Source organism: Eleutherodactylus coqui, chromosome 6 (genome assembly GCF_035609145.1).
Source record: "Eleutherodactylus coqui strain aEleCoq1 chromosome 6, aEleCoq1.hap1, whole genome shotgun sequence".
In the NCBI taxonomy this organism is placed as follows: Eukaryota; Metazoa; Chordata; class Amphibia; order Anura; family Eleutherodactylidae; genus Eleutherodactylus; species Eleutherodactylus coqui.
Genome location: NC_089842.1, coordinates 12,851,456 through 12,866,939, shown reverse-complemented (window position 1 = coordinate 12,866,939; position 15,484 = coordinate 12,851,456). Strand labels below are relative to the sequence as shown.

The 15,484-nt window shown below is 49.0% G+C and overlaps 1 protein-coding gene across 12 annotated transcripts in view; it reads right to left on the bottom strand.

The window, feature by feature from the left end:
- HSPG2 (heparan sulfate proteoglycan 2) overlaps positions 1 to 15,484 on the bottom strand; it is a 162,142-nt gene that overhangs the window by 99,338 nt on the left and 47,320 nt on the right. For 11 of the 12 annotated variants that reach the window (XM_066606258.1, XM_066606250.1, XM_066606251.1 and 8 more), the window contains exons 2-4: positions 7,382 to 7,517; positions 1,905 to 1,991; positions 694 to 768 (exon numbers count right to left, since the gene is read on the bottom strand). In XM_066606258.1, the coding sequence (XP_066462355.1) occupies positions 694 to 768; positions 1,905 to 1,991; positions 7,382 to 7,517 (298 nt within the window). The remainder of the gene's footprint in view (positions 1 to 693; positions 769 to 1,904; positions 1,992 to 7,381; positions 7,518 to 15,484) is intronic. The other variant, XM_066606254.1, reaches the window with a different exon arrangement.

Below are 15,484 nucleotides of genomic sequence, written 5' to 3'. Positions count from 1 at the left end.
TAATGTAACACTAGAATGTCCATATTTCATGTAAGACGGACCATATCAGGCTTGTTATCTAGTGATCGGGTCTCTTCAATCCTCCCGTCTTGGTATAAAACACTGAAGGGATTGGCTGGTCTAACGAGTCGGAACAGCAGATCGGGGGTGCACAAACTTTTGAGTGCTACTGGTTTTAAGTGTGTTTGGACTGGACGCCCCTCATGTAATCCAGCTAGGTTGAGGCATTTATTACCTGTTTGCCCAGGCTACTAATCACTCAGATCCTGATCGCCACACGCATGCAGACGGGTGTAACGTGGCCCCAGCGTGATGACAAGCCAAGGCTGAGGAAACACACAGGGCCTCATCCACCAAGCCCGTCCAAAAGAGAAACTGTCTTCATTGCCCACATGACCAATCAGATCTCTGCTTTCATTTCTAAAGCAGCTCTGGCAAAATGAAAGCAGTGCTGTGATTGGTTGCTATAAGGCCAGTTTTTCCCTTTGGTCAGTTTTCATAAATGAGACCCAATATAGTGCTGTGTGCAAAAAGTGTGTAACATGCATCTTAGTCCAGATACCAGTGCAACACCTACATTATATGAGCGTCCCCCATTAGCCGCCCCCCTTGGGGGTCTCACAGCACACAATTAGCGGTGTCAGCGCGTGCAGAGGGAATGGGGCTGGGTCACACACCTCCAGCACAACTTACTCAGGAACGGTTCTTGGTCCAGTTCAGAGACACTCATACCTGCCAGCTGCGGCGCTAACGGGGTGACCGCAGACCCTGAGGTGTGGCAGAGAGGCGGATGAGGGGGTTACAAGGGATGGAAGCGGCAGGAAAGAAAAAAGCAAGAGAACAGGTCATATAAACAGTCCCCGGACACATTCGGCAAAAGGAAAGAAACCAGACAGGCAAGACGCCCTGCAGAGTACGGTAAACGGCGTATACGCTTTTTAACACAAGAATCTATGAGTGACGGCGCCCCCCGTCCCAGGCATCAGCTATATGTACGCATCATGAGGTTATCATGGTGTATGCGTTACACGGATGCCATTATAGTCTACGGGTAGCAGCAACCACTACAGCCCCCCATTAATACATGTGTTGGGAATGTTTCGCAGTCTATATGTTAAACCGAGGCCAAAAACAAAAATGTGAACATAGCCTTACAAACCTCCGAAAGGGTTTTCCCACCGATGACTTCTATCCTTTACCTGAGGGGTAGGTAATAATGCCAGATCTATGGGGGTCCGACCCCTGGAACCCCTAGTGACCCCAACATCAGTGCGCTTCAAGTCTGCCATGTGACTGGAGAGATAACGCACACGTCCGACCGCCGCTACATTCACTTCTATGGGATGCAGGGAGATGGACGCGTTTCCATCTGGTGTCCATTATCCCTCATCATTCCAGAGACATCATCCTGTCATTGCGCCAACACATGGGGGGAGCTGCGACTATTCCGAGGCGCTGCAGTTCTTCACCGTGGGTGGCTGTCACAGTTACATGGGGTCACATAGGGCATCACGTTTACTTTCTTGGGGCTCCTTGCTTCTTGGCCCCAGTTGCAGCCAGTAGCATGTGAGGCCGGGAACATTCCCTGCGCTGCTGGACGGCGGCCCGGGTCCGGGACATGTGTCCATCTATTAATATCATGGCCAGGTGATAATAAAATGTGCCTGTCCTTCCTGTTTATTTAGCACTTCATACTAGGACAGCAGCCAGCCTGGTATAGCCTGTGCCAACCCGGGCACCAAGCGTGTAACACAACACCCGTGCACTGGAACAGTGAATGGTAGGGGTGTGGGGTGCTGATTGTAGCCGGCAGAGCTGAGGGTCTGCAGCTGACTACGTACTAGAGGGGTCCGGGCTCGGCGCACGCGTCAGACTCATCGCTGATGTCCATCCCTCATCCTTACCTGTATAGAACGAGCTGATCGTTGAGGTCGATGCAGTTGTGATTCCTTCCGTTACTCCACTGCCAACTTCACTGCTGCCGTGGTCGTCTGTAAGGAGATAGAGAACTGTTAGTCGGCTGTCCAGAATTGTAAGGTTTCCTAATATGTGCGATGGTGCAGGTCACCCCCGGGGAGGTCACAATTAGTGAGCACTGTCTACACTCATCCTGATATTGCCATCGTGGTGCTACCATAACTCTGCGGCCGCCGTCTTGGGGTCAGATGTGTCTTCAATATTTCCTTCGCTTCCTGTAATCAATGTCTTGCTCGCTCCCGTCACCCGCACCTCAAAAATGTCTTTGGAGTCTGCCCTACCTCCTACAGTCACTGCATCAATGCCTCCACTCTGTGCCAGTCATTGCATCTATGCCTCCATCCTCCTACAGTCACTGCATCAATGCTTCCACCCTGTGCCAGTCACTGTACAGATGCCTCCACCTTGTGCCAGTCACTACACTGGTTGCTCATCCACTGTAGAACACAATTCATACTCCTCATCTCATCCATAGAGCTCTCCTCAGTGCTGCACCGCTCTATATCTCCTCCCTGCATCGATGCCTCCACTATACTCGTGCTCTCCTTTCTGCTAATGATCTAAGTCTAACATCATCCATAATCCAAATCCCTAACTCCCATCTCCAAGACTTCTCCTGAGCTGCACCAATTTTCTGGACTGCTCTACCCTGGGCAATCAGGTTACTCACCAATAGTTTAAAGCGAGCCCTAAATAAACATCTAACCCTTCTCCATTCACCCCTTCTACATTCTCCCTCAGAACCTGATCACTATATCCCCCACACCCCAATAAACTCTAATACACCGCATACCTGTACATATACAGATAGTGGCTGATGAATGGCTCATACACCTTTATGTATACTACCCTATGTATATAAAAGATGGCTGGACCACCTTATAGAACAATCCCTGCTACCTCTTGTGCCCCCCTATTTCCTCATAGATTGTAAGCTCTTGTGAGCAGGACCTTCACCCCTATTGTTTCTTAGTATAATACTGTATGTAATCTCTGATCATTGCTGGCCTTCGGGGTGTGAGGCTGCACAGGGCGCCTCATTCCTCTATTATAATGAGAGCACCATGTTAGCACTCGTACACCGGTAGCTGCAGAGAGCCGGCCGTCATGGATAGGGATTGATGGGGCTGGAATCACCTTCTCTGACCGCAGCTCCCCTGTGCCCTCTTCAGCCTGTACATCATTCAGCTACAATGTAACCAGGAGGGTGCAGGACCTTCCATGACATCACAGTCACCTGTTGAAGCTCCTGCACCCAAGTACCACTAGCAGAGAGGGTTCTCACTTCTGGGAAGGTGGCAGGCCGGTGGGGGCACAACGGGCACAGCAGGAGGTGATGCTGATACCTAGATTGTCTGCAGCCTGATTCTAGCTCTTTTGCTGTATTATATATGTGGGGAATAGAACTAAGAATCACAGTTTGGCATTAATTGTCCCATCACTGTACAGCAGCACTTGCCATGGAAAAATCATGTCATTTCTAAAACCTTTTTTGGTATAATATCCATAAAAAAAGATTAACTGTACGTGATTGTTGCCACAGCGGCCATTGCAGAACGTAGACTGAGGTTGGCGACCACATTTCCGAAGTTGTGCAGGAATTTAACTTTCCTTGATCCACAGTGTTACATGTGTACCAGGAATACATCATAGACGACATTACCACCCACAGTGGCCGACAACGGGGGATTAATGATTGCTTCCGGCGGCGCCTGGCTAGAATTGACCATTGTCCCCCCACGTACACCCCGCAGGTCAGAGCAGTGTTCTTAGGCTTCCATGGGATATGAGAGCAGAAGACCACCAGAGCGCCTCTGCTATCATCCCAACACCGGGCACAGCGCCTCACCTGGGCTCGTCAGGGTGCTAACTGGACCCTAGAGGACTATTTCACCAATACACATGCATAAAAAGACACTATTTTTATTTCTCCAAAACATGAAAGATAGCCTCAAATGGCATATATCAAAAAAGTGGTGACAGATAACCCACAAGTCTCCTGCTGGTCAGAAGTGGTACTACAGCCCTGAAGGAGTCTGGTCAGTGACCACACAATGCTGAAAACATGATGGTTCACCATGGGGGAGTAATCTAAGAAGAGGCCGAGGATGCAGCAAATACAAAGGTGGCTTCCTGCGGAGGATCAGAAGACAATCCGCTTGTACATCGACTCCCTCCCCCATGTCTTTTGACCCCTTATTCATCTTTACTCTGCAGAAAGCAGATATTTAGTGGCACTGAGAATATCTTACAGCCGATAACTTGAAGGGTTAATGCTTAACAAGTGTTTCCCATAAAAGACGTCAGGTGAGGTTTCTCCACCAGCTTCCCTGAGATGTCTGACATTCCTTAATCTCTCCACATTCCTAGGGTGAAAGTACAGAAGTGGCTGCAACTCACACAACAGGTACAAGAGCCAACGACAGCCTGCGTTCAGCTGCTCCGCCGCCGCAGATAACAACTGGCACAAACCTCCAGGAAAATCTCCTGTAAATGCTGACAGCTGGCACAGTGCCCGCACAGTGCAACCTGAGGACACAGAAATCTCCTGCTGCAAGCTTAGGAGTCACCTACCAGATCCCATCTATCGCCGCACTCTACCAGATCTCATCTATCGCCGCACTCTACCAGATCCCATCTATCGCCACACTCTACCAGATCCCATCTATCGCCACACTCTACCAGATCCCATCTATCGCCACACTCTACCAGATCCCATCTATCGCCGCACTCTACCAGATCCCTTCTATCATCTTACTGTATCAGATCCCACCTATCGCCGCACTCTACCAGATCCCATCTATCACTTCACTGTACCAGATCCCTTCTATCATCTTACTGTATCAGATCCCATCTATCGCCGCACTCTATCAGATCCCATCTATCGCCGCACTCTAGCAGATCCCATCTATCACCTCACTGTACCAGATCCCTTCTATCACCTCACTGTACCAGATCCCATCTATCATCACACTCTAGCAGATCCCATCTATCGCCGCACTCTAGCAGATCCCATCTATCGCCGCACTCTAGCAGATCCCATCTATCACCTCACTGTACCAGATCCCTTCTATCACCTCACTGTACCAGATCCCATCTATCACCACACTCTAGCAGATCCCATCTATCGCCGCACTCTAGCAGATCCCATCTATCGCCACACTCTAGCAGATCCCATCTATCGCCGCACTTTAACTGGGTCCTATGCATCACCTCACTTTACCAGATCCAATGTCTACACTCTGCACAACCTACCAGATCACATGCATCACCTCACTCTCCCAGATCCGATGTGTCTCTACTTTGCCCAACCTACCATCACCACCCTGTACACTCTACCAGGTCTAATAAAATATTCTTCTGTACAATCTGCCAGATCCCATTTATCACCTCACTGCAAACTCTACCAGATCCACTGTATTACTCCAAATTAGATCCCATGTATTATTCCCTTTTGTCCAAGCTTCTAGATCACATGCATTTTTTTCCTTGCATATAACTCCAGATCCCATACATTTTTCCTGTAGTACATGCCTCCAGATTCCATGCATTATTCCTCCTGTACATGCCTCCAGATCCCATGTACTATTCTGCATGTACATGCCTCCAGATCCTATGTAGTATTCCCCCTGTACATTCCTCCAGATCCCATGTAGTATTCCGCATGTACATGCCTCCAGATCCCATGTACTATTCACCCTGTACATGCCTCCAGATCCCATGTATTTTCCCTCTGTGCATACCTCCAGATCCCATGTAGTATTCCCCCTGTACATGCCTCCAGATCCCATGTAGTATTTACCCTGTAAATCCCTCCATATGCCATGTAGTATTCCTCCTGTACATGCCTCCAGATCCCATGTACTATTCCCCCTGTACATACCTCCAGATCCCATGTATTTTCCCTCTGTGCATACGTCCAGATAGCATGTAGTATTCCCCCTGTAAATCCCTCCAGATCCCATGTAGTATTCCCCTTGTAAATCCCTCCATATGCCATGTAGTATTCCCCCTGTACATCCCTCGAGATCCCTTGTACTATTCCCCCTGTACATGCCTCCAGGTCCCATGTACTATTTCCCCTGTACATGCCTCCAGATCCCTTGTACTATTCCTCCTGTACATGCCTCCAGATCCCATGTACTATTCCCCCTGTACATGCCTCCAGATCCCATGTACTATTCCCCCTGTACATGCCTCCAGATCCCATGTACTTTTCCCCCTGTACATGCCTCCAGATCCCATGTACTTTTCCCCCTGTACATGCCTCCAGATCCCATGTACTATTCCCCCTGTACATGCCTCCAGATCCCATGTACTATTCCCCCTGTACATGCCTCCAGATCCCATGTACTATTCCCCCTGTACATGCCTCCAGATCCCATGTACTATTCCCCCTGTACATGCCTCCAGATCCCATGTTCTATTCCCCCTGTACATGCCTCCAGATCCCATGTACTATTCCCCCTGTACATGCCTCCAGATCCCATGTACTATTCCCCCTGTACATGCCTCCAGATCCCATGTACTATTCCCCCTGTACATGCCTCCAGATCCCATGTAGTATTCCCCCTGTACATGCCTCCAGATGCCATGTAGTATTCCCCCTGTACATGCCTTCAGATCCCATGTAGTATTCCCCCTGTACATGCCTCCAGATCCCATGTACTATTCCCCCTGTACATGCCTCCAGATCCCATGTACTATTCCTGGTGTATATATATTCTTTTTGTAGCATGAAACTTCATCCCACTCCTGTAAGCTGCTGATCAGTCATGGTAACCCTGGGAAAACTTTCCATACATAATCCACAGAAGGACTATGCAGGATTAGTCACAGACTTCTTTCCTGCATTTCTACAGTTGTTATTTCCATAGTCCCTTGGGCCGGCGGAGTGTCCCTGGTATATTGGGATATGGAATAATGTCACAGTACAAATAAAGGAAATGTCCAGGATGTCCTGTGATGTCACCACAGCCGTATCCACCGACCTGCACCAACCGGTCATCAAAAATGAATTAATGAAAACTCTTCAATGTTATACTTATTAGACCTATGGCACATGGAGCTACAGGGGGCAGTCAAGAGATGGCATGGATGTAGACGGGGACAAACAGGCGAGTGCATGGCTGCAGACTGGGGCAGTTGGGTGATGGTATAGCTGTAGATCCGAGCAGCTGGGTCATGGCATCACTGTAGAAAATGCCAGTTAGGTGATGGCATGGTTGTACACTGGGGCAGTTGGGTGACGGCATAGCCGTAGATCGGAGCAGCTGGGTCATGGCATCACTGTAGAAAATGCCAGTTAGGTGATGGCATGGTTGTACACTGGGGCAGTTGGGTGATGGCATAGCTATACAGTCGGGCAACTAACCGCAGCATACATGGATTCATATCTCCTTACCTCCAGATGCTTCATCTGCCATAAAGTCTTCATCATCACCCAGGTCGCCATATCCCCAGCGCTGTGGTCCTGGTCGTGTCTCGACCTCACTCTCGGGAAAATACACCTCATCCAAAACTCTGGAACAGTGAGTGACCTGTAAGACAGCAAGCAAAAGATAAGCGACAATCATCACACAACGCTACAGTACCAACATAATGACTGCAGTCTACAGGGCACTGGTCATAGGTCGATGAGGGCAGTCTACGGGACCCTGGTCATATATGGATGAGCATAGTCTAAGGGGCACTGGTCATAGATAGACCACTGCAGTGTACAGGGGGCTTGTCATAGGTGGATGAGCTTAGTCTAGGGGACAATGAGACACTGGTCATGGGACAATGAGTGCTATCTACACAACATTGGTCATAGATGGAGGAGTGCAGTCTATGGGGCATTGCTCAGAGGTGGATGAGTTCAGTCTACAGGACACTGGTTATATATCGACAAGGGCAGTCTATGGGGCACCAATCATAGGTCAATGAGCACAGTTTACAAGACATTGGTAGCAGGACGATGAGTGCAATTTACGAGGCATTGGTCATAGATAGATGAGCGCAGTCTATGGGGGCACTTGTTATATGTGGATGAGATTAGTCTTTGTGGCATTGTCATATGTGGTTGAGTGCAGTCTATGCGACACTGGCCATAGGACGACGAATGCTTTCTACGTGACAGTGGTGACATATGGATGAGTGCTGTCTACAAGATACTGGTTATATGTGGATGAGGGCAGTCTACAGGGCACTGGTCATAGGTCAATAAGCAACATTGTCCATAGGTCGATGAGTGCAGTCTATGGTCATGGGACGATGAGTGCTATCTACACAACATTGGTCATAGATGGAGGACTGCAGTCTATGGGGCTCTGCTGGTCAATGAGCGTAGTCCACAGTACACTATTCATACATTGATGAGTGCAGTCTATGGCGCACAGTAGAAGGTACAACAAGCATTTTTGCATATCAGATGGGTTAAGGAGTTGACATATGACCGTCGGCTACAAACTGACCCTTAATTTTTCTCCAGACCTCAGTGCACTGAGAACACTGGATCTAAGAGAAGGCCGCATATGTAGCCCTCTCAGAAATGCTGTATTATTTCATTAAAATCCGCCTACAGCCCATTCTCTAAAATATGCTCCTCGCAGAAGCATGACATGGGTGGGCAGATGGGCTGCATGAGGTCATTTTAACCCTTTTTCCATTTACCAAATGTGAAAGTCAGCCTATAGTTATGGACATTAAAAAGTTACCAAACAAGACGATGTAAAGCTTGCCACCATTGAGTAAGCTGCCCAATGCTCTTGTTTCTAGGCTCGTCATTTTACCCAAAAGCAAGGTCCCATGCGACTGGTGGACCCCACCTCCCTGTCCTGACTATCCCCCTCCTCGGCTCATCAGACCGCATAAAGAGTGGAATGTGTTGTAACAGCACTTTCCTGTGCAAATACGCCGGGGCTTATGATCACAGGGCGATCAAGCCAGGAACAAAGGGATTTAACTCCAACATAAAAGGTGTTTAATCAGCTTGGGCTGAGCTGAATGAAAGATGGAGCCCTGGAAGAGCCACAGGGAAACGAGGGTTGGCGTTCCGTGCAGTTCCTAAATGCCACTATACAAGATACTGGAGCATGCGGCCGGCGCTACACCTGCGACACACAGGCTTTATGTAACAAGGACCGTGAGAAATAGAAAAACAGCTGATTGTCACTGGATGATCACTTTGATCTTGGAACCTGGGACTGCAAGACAACGTCTGTTCTTCTAGACATTGCGTCTAGAGACTTTAAATCCGACCAAGAATGGCCCAGTACCCATACCGTGGGAATATTTGCCTCTGTTCTAAACACACAATGTATAACTCCCATCATCTATGGCCCCAGGATCCCACAATCTAATCACCTTATCTCAGACACAATGTATAACTCCCATCATCCATACCACTAGGAGCTTACAATCTAATATCCTTACAGCAAGCAAAACTCACACTCCTGCAAAGGCAATTAGCCTTGATGACTTGGTTTTATCGTTATGCAAGTTGTGTTTAAGTACAAAAGCATTGAGAAGAACCCTCCTGATAGGCAATGTTAGGCAGACCCCTGCCGATGGGTAACGGTAGGAAGACCCCTGCCGATGGGTAACGGTAGGGGGACCCCTGCTGATGGGTAACGGTAGGGAGACCCCTGCCGATGGGTAACGGTAGAGAGACCTCTGCCGATGGGTAACGGTAGGGAGACCCCTCCCGATGGATAACGGTAGGGAGACCCCTCCCGATGGGGAGCAAAGTGGAGACGACTTGACATGAAGTGATGTGAAATCCCCTCCTGATGGGGAGTAATGCGGAGGCCTCTCCTTATGGGTAACGGTAGGGACACCCCTCTTGATGAGGAGTGATGGGGAGACCCCTACTGGTGGAAAACAATGGGGAGACCTCACCTGATGGGGTGCAATGGGGAGACTCCTCCTGACAAGCAGCAATGGGGAGATCAGTTCTTATGGGCAGACTACTTCTGATGGGGAGCAATGGAAGACCACTTCTGATGAGAAATCGGGAGACCCTCATGATGGGGAACAATGGGGCGACCGCTCCTGATTGGGAGCAATGGGGATTCCACTACTTATAGGGAGTGATGGGGGATCACTTCTGAAGAGAGATGTAGAGCTCCATCCTGATGGGGGGGGAGGGGGCTTCTTATGGGGAGACCACTTCTGATGGAGAATAACAGCAGTCAATTTCTGATGGGGAGCGATAGGTAACCATTTCTATTTGGACATGGAGAGACCTGTCCTAATTTGGAACTATGTCAGACCACTTCTGATGGATAGCAAATGGAGGTCACTTCTTATGAGGAGCAATGGGAAGCCACTTCTGATGAGGGGTGGGCAGACTTCTCCTAATAGGGAGTGATGGGAGATCTCTTCTGATGAACAGAGATGGGAGACCTCTTCTAATGGTGAGCATTGAAAGATCATTTCTGATGGGAAGGCCTGTTCTGAAGGATGGCGAGACCCTTCCTGATGAGGAACGATAGACAGTTCACTTCCGGTTGAGAGTAACTGAAAGTCCAAGTTTTCCTAGCAATCAGAAGACCAAATCTGATTGGAAGCAATTGGAGACCATTTCTGGTGAGAGACGGAGAGACCTCCCTAATGGGGAGTGATTGGGGGCCACTTGTGTTGGAGAGTTTTCTTTCTGATGAGAAGGGATGTGAAGACGTCTTCTGATGGTAAGCCACTTCTGATGGAGAGGCTTCTTGCGATGGCAGACCTCTTCTCAGGGCACATTGAGGTGGCATTGTTGCTCTTCTCCCAAGTCTCTGGGCATCTATAGTACAAATATAAGCTCTACTGCGACAAACACACGGTGGACATTTATGCGGTGAACCGTCACACCGGTCTCCAGTCTTCTGCCGTCTTACAGCAGTGAACAGGTTAAACGTGTTCCAGAGGAGTTGGCCGGAGCAGCGCCAGTTCTCGTCCGTCCAGCTGGCATCCCCTGGGTTTTGGATGTTATTTGGTTTGTAGTAAGAAGGATCTGATCTGCATGTAGAAAACAATCAGCAGGTTGGCACGGAGCCAGGGCGGCCATTCTCCTCTCTGTATACAGCAAGTAACCGCGCCGTTTACAAACAGGACATTGTGTCCTTGGAATCCCCTCCGCGAGATGAGAAGTGCAGGTGTCATCCCACCCGCCGCACCGTAAGTCAGACCTGCACCGATACACACTACAAACCGCAGTCTGCGCAGTGTTCTCTGTTATCAGTCATTTCACACCGGGAAGAAGTTGACCATAGGACAAAAGGAATACAACGTATCGCTTCTGAGGCCTCGTTCTTAGAAAGCGGAGGCCTTAGCCGGTCTGCCAGGCGTAATCACCTTCAGATAAACCAGGATTAGCCATCTTGTTCAAAAGCGAACGGCCGGCCTGAAACTGGCAGAGACCAGAAATAGGATTTACTGGGAACCAAGATCAGATGCCTCCGTGTGACCGCCGACACCTTCACAGCCCAATTATATGAAAGAACCGATAATCATTTAAAGGGCCAGTGACATAATTAACTCCGTAGTATCCTGCACGCCTCTCCTGTGACTAGGAGCCATTCATCAGAGTCCGCCATTGACTATACGTCTGCATGGTTCAGTTTTGCTCGGCACACAAAGGCGAGTGCTGGGGTCGGCAGCCAAGACTGCTGAGAACGGGGATTTCTATTCATGAGATACTGAGCATCAATGCAAGCCGTGCAGAGGAGCGAAGTCCAAATGAGCGCACCCCTCCCCCACGTAGGGGGACTCGTCGCTCCACGGATGGAGCACGCCGGGGTTGGTGGGTTGCATAAGAACAGGACCCGCGCGATCGGCTGGTCAGGCAAATGTAGCGTTACACGCCAACCACTCCGGTGTACGTCCACCGGTGTAAGGATGTATTTACACGGGCTAGTGCCATATCAGTCCGGGAAACTGGGGTCAGTATCGCACTTGTAAACCTGCAATGCGTTTTCTGATAAAAGTGCATCGCATTGTTGTACTTGCGTTCTCCACGCACGTGAAAATCACTCTCTGCCTCGCTTAGGAAACAATGGGCGATTCTGAACAGATTCCCTCAAAAACAGGACCTGCTGCAATCTTTCGATCTCGCACAATCGTTGTGAGCAAAAAAATCGGTATATGGCCAGGAACGGTGGACCATGTACAGTGATTCTTAGCCGGGGACTGTGCACCCCCATTCTCAGTGTCGAAGGAAGCCCGAGCAGTGGATAAGTCATTGAAGTCTTCCATCAGAATGCCCCCATTCATTTCCTAGGTTGCCATTTCTACGGAGCCTTTCCTCCTAAAATGATCCGGATATAAAACAGTCCCGTGGCCAATCATATGAGTGCAACCCACGAATGTTTGCCCCATCAACCGCCCATGCAATAAATTAGCGCTACTGAGCACACATTGGTATTGTTTGGGCACTACTAGAAGGTGTGGGTGGGATGGAAGGGCTTTGTGCCATTGCAGGGGGCACCTGTGCTCAATTTGTCTGCATCGAATGCCACCATGGATGGATTGATTCCAAACTGGCCAGGAACCTGTATGAGCGTCATTATGGCAGCAGCTCCATGTGTGATAAGTAATATCTGCTCTATGACTCCAGAACATGAAGACATCAGGAGTGGAGCCAGTACATCCTCCAGAGAGCAGATAAAGTGCAGACCCCCTGTCAGAGGCTTTTATGCAATGTGACCCCCACACTGCGCTATTAACCCATGGCGGCACAGAGTCAACCTGCTTCATAGATGGACTCATGAGCTGGAGGATCTATAGCCAACAGCAGAACATCACGATCATCTACTAGTTATTAAACGGGGATGGGACACGTGATCCGACTTATTGCACAATTACACTAATGCCAGAAAAGACCCCAGCACAGCTGCGGCCTCCTCCTTTATGTCCATGGGAATGTATCTGGGGTCCAGGAAACAGCTGTCAGCTGCAGCAATATAACAAACACAGATCCCTGCCCAGTACAAGGAGACCAGAGACGCCCCCACAATGAGATGTTATCTAGAACGGAGCGCTCCTCATATCACTAACCCACAGACTTAGTCTACCCATACACCTAGAGACCCAAGTATAGCGAGAGAGCAATGTAAGAACAGCTGTCAATCTTCAGAAAACCCCATAAGAAATCTCCCCCCCTCATCCAGACACACCTCACCCAGAGATATAGATTCTCAAAGACATGTCAAGAAGGTTCTACACTTCACCCAGAGATACAAATCCTCCATGACATCTTGAGAAGTCCCCACACCTAACCCAGAGATATAGAACCTCCATGATACTTAAAGAGGACCCTACACTTCACCCACAGACGTACAGTATATCCTCTGTGATACCTAGAGAGGACCCCATACACCTCACCCAGACATGTACAGTAGATCCTTCTTGACACCTAGAGAAGCTGTCCCACCTCACACAGAGATGTAGATCCACCAGGACACCTCAAGAAAGCCCCAGAAATGAACATCCTCCATGACTCAAGGAAGCTCCACATTTCATCCAGAGACACAGATCCTCCATGACACCTAGAAAAGTTCTCACACCGCACCCAGATCCTCCATGACACCTCAAGAAGTCCTCACAACTCAACCAGAGCTGCAGATCCTTCATGACAGCTAGACAAGATCCCATACTTCACCGAGAGATGAAGAGGACACCATGACACCTAGAGAAGTCACACCTCAAACAGAGATGTAGATCCACCACAACAGCTCACGAAAGCCCCACACCTCACCCAGAGATATAGGCCATCCATGACACATCAATGAAGCCCACATTTCACCCAGAGACATAGATCTTTCTGACAGTGAGGGTGATCAATGAGTCGAAAAGGTTACCACAGGAGTTGGTGAGTTTTCCTTCAATGGAAATGTTCAAACAAAGGCTGGACAAATATCTGTCTGGGATGATTTAGTGATCCTGCACTGAGCAGGGGGTCGGACCCGATGACCCTGGAGGTCCCTTCCAACTCTACCAGTCTAAGAGTCTATCCTCTGTGACACCTAGAGAAGTCCTTACACCTCACCCTAGTGCCTAAATCCTCCATGATAACTTCAGAAACCCCACACCCAACCCTGAGACCTAGATCATCCGTTGCAACCTGGTAACCTACAGAAGTCCTCACAACTGACCCAGAGATATAGGTCCTTCATGACAACTAGATGTCCCCATACCTTATCCAAAGACATAGATTCTACATGACACCTCAAAAAAGCCCCACACCTCATCTAGACACATAGACTTTCCATGACACGTCAAGGAAGCCCTACCACGGCATCTAAAGAAGTCTCCACATCTAGTCTCTACATTGACTAAACTACTTTTAAGTTATACAATGGCAAGAAGGATCAATTGAAATCCATCGCATTTCCATTTGGCTTTGTTACGGTTCAATCTTGATACGTATTGGAGAGTCAATAACAGTTTACTTTGAGCCCCATACATTATAAGCCGGCCGCTGATTCTGACTCTTATTAATATGACGGTGATTTACGATCAGGCCGTGACGTGCGCTGAATGTTCTCCACCCGCAGCACAGAATCCACATCAGCTAGCAAGAGTTAATGACTTTGGGAAACTTTGGAAGACTGAACAAGACAACTCTGTAGTGATCAGCACAAGGCTTCGTGTTACACGGTTATCACCGCCCCATAAACGCAATTTACTGAGCACAACTCCTCCTCGCCTCTGGCTGCAAACCCTGCCAAGCAGCGAGGAGTTAACGGGCTGCCGCACCCTACAGCATAGAATCAGATACTGCGCTCAGTTAAAATAAATGTAACCGAACTGAGGGCATCCAAAAATACAGACGCTGCAAATAGCCCCGCAGGACGCCTAATATGGAGTAATGGCCGCCACTGCACGTTGACATCACACTTTGTTTAGGTTCAGATTCGTCAATCAGCCACGAGACAGGATGACAGAAGCGGCGGACGCTGGGGGCCAATCTAGTCTTGGAACAAGGCCGACACCGGCCAACATGGCTGCGTAGAGATCACATTCAACCAGGATAAAAATCATCGCTGGTTCTACCGGATGCATCAGTAATCAGCTACTGCTGTCTGATTGGCCAGGGCGGCTCATGTGAGTAGCGTTGGTCAATGAAAGCAAGGTGTAATAGACTAATGATGCAGAGTGTGCGTTGGGTAGTCTAAGAAGCAGCGCGGCCAACTTGGGTCACCAGACCCGGGTCCCGCAGAACTGGTGGATTGGCAGCTGTATGGCAATAAAGGAAGGCAACACGTAATATATCCTGAGAATAGGTAATAAATATCCTACTCCTGGAGCACCCCTTTAAGGGCCTTTTACATGACCCAATGATCAGGCATGAACACTCACCCAACTGTCAAGTTATGTCAAAGGGCCAACAATCAGTCAACGGATGAGCAGGTGCTTGTTTGTCAGCTGATCGTGGTTTTGAAGCAAGCATAAAGCTGCTCACCCGCTGGCGGCACGTGTGAAGAGGGAGATAAGCAGCCAATCAATGATAGCAGCGAACAAACGGATGAACGATCATTAG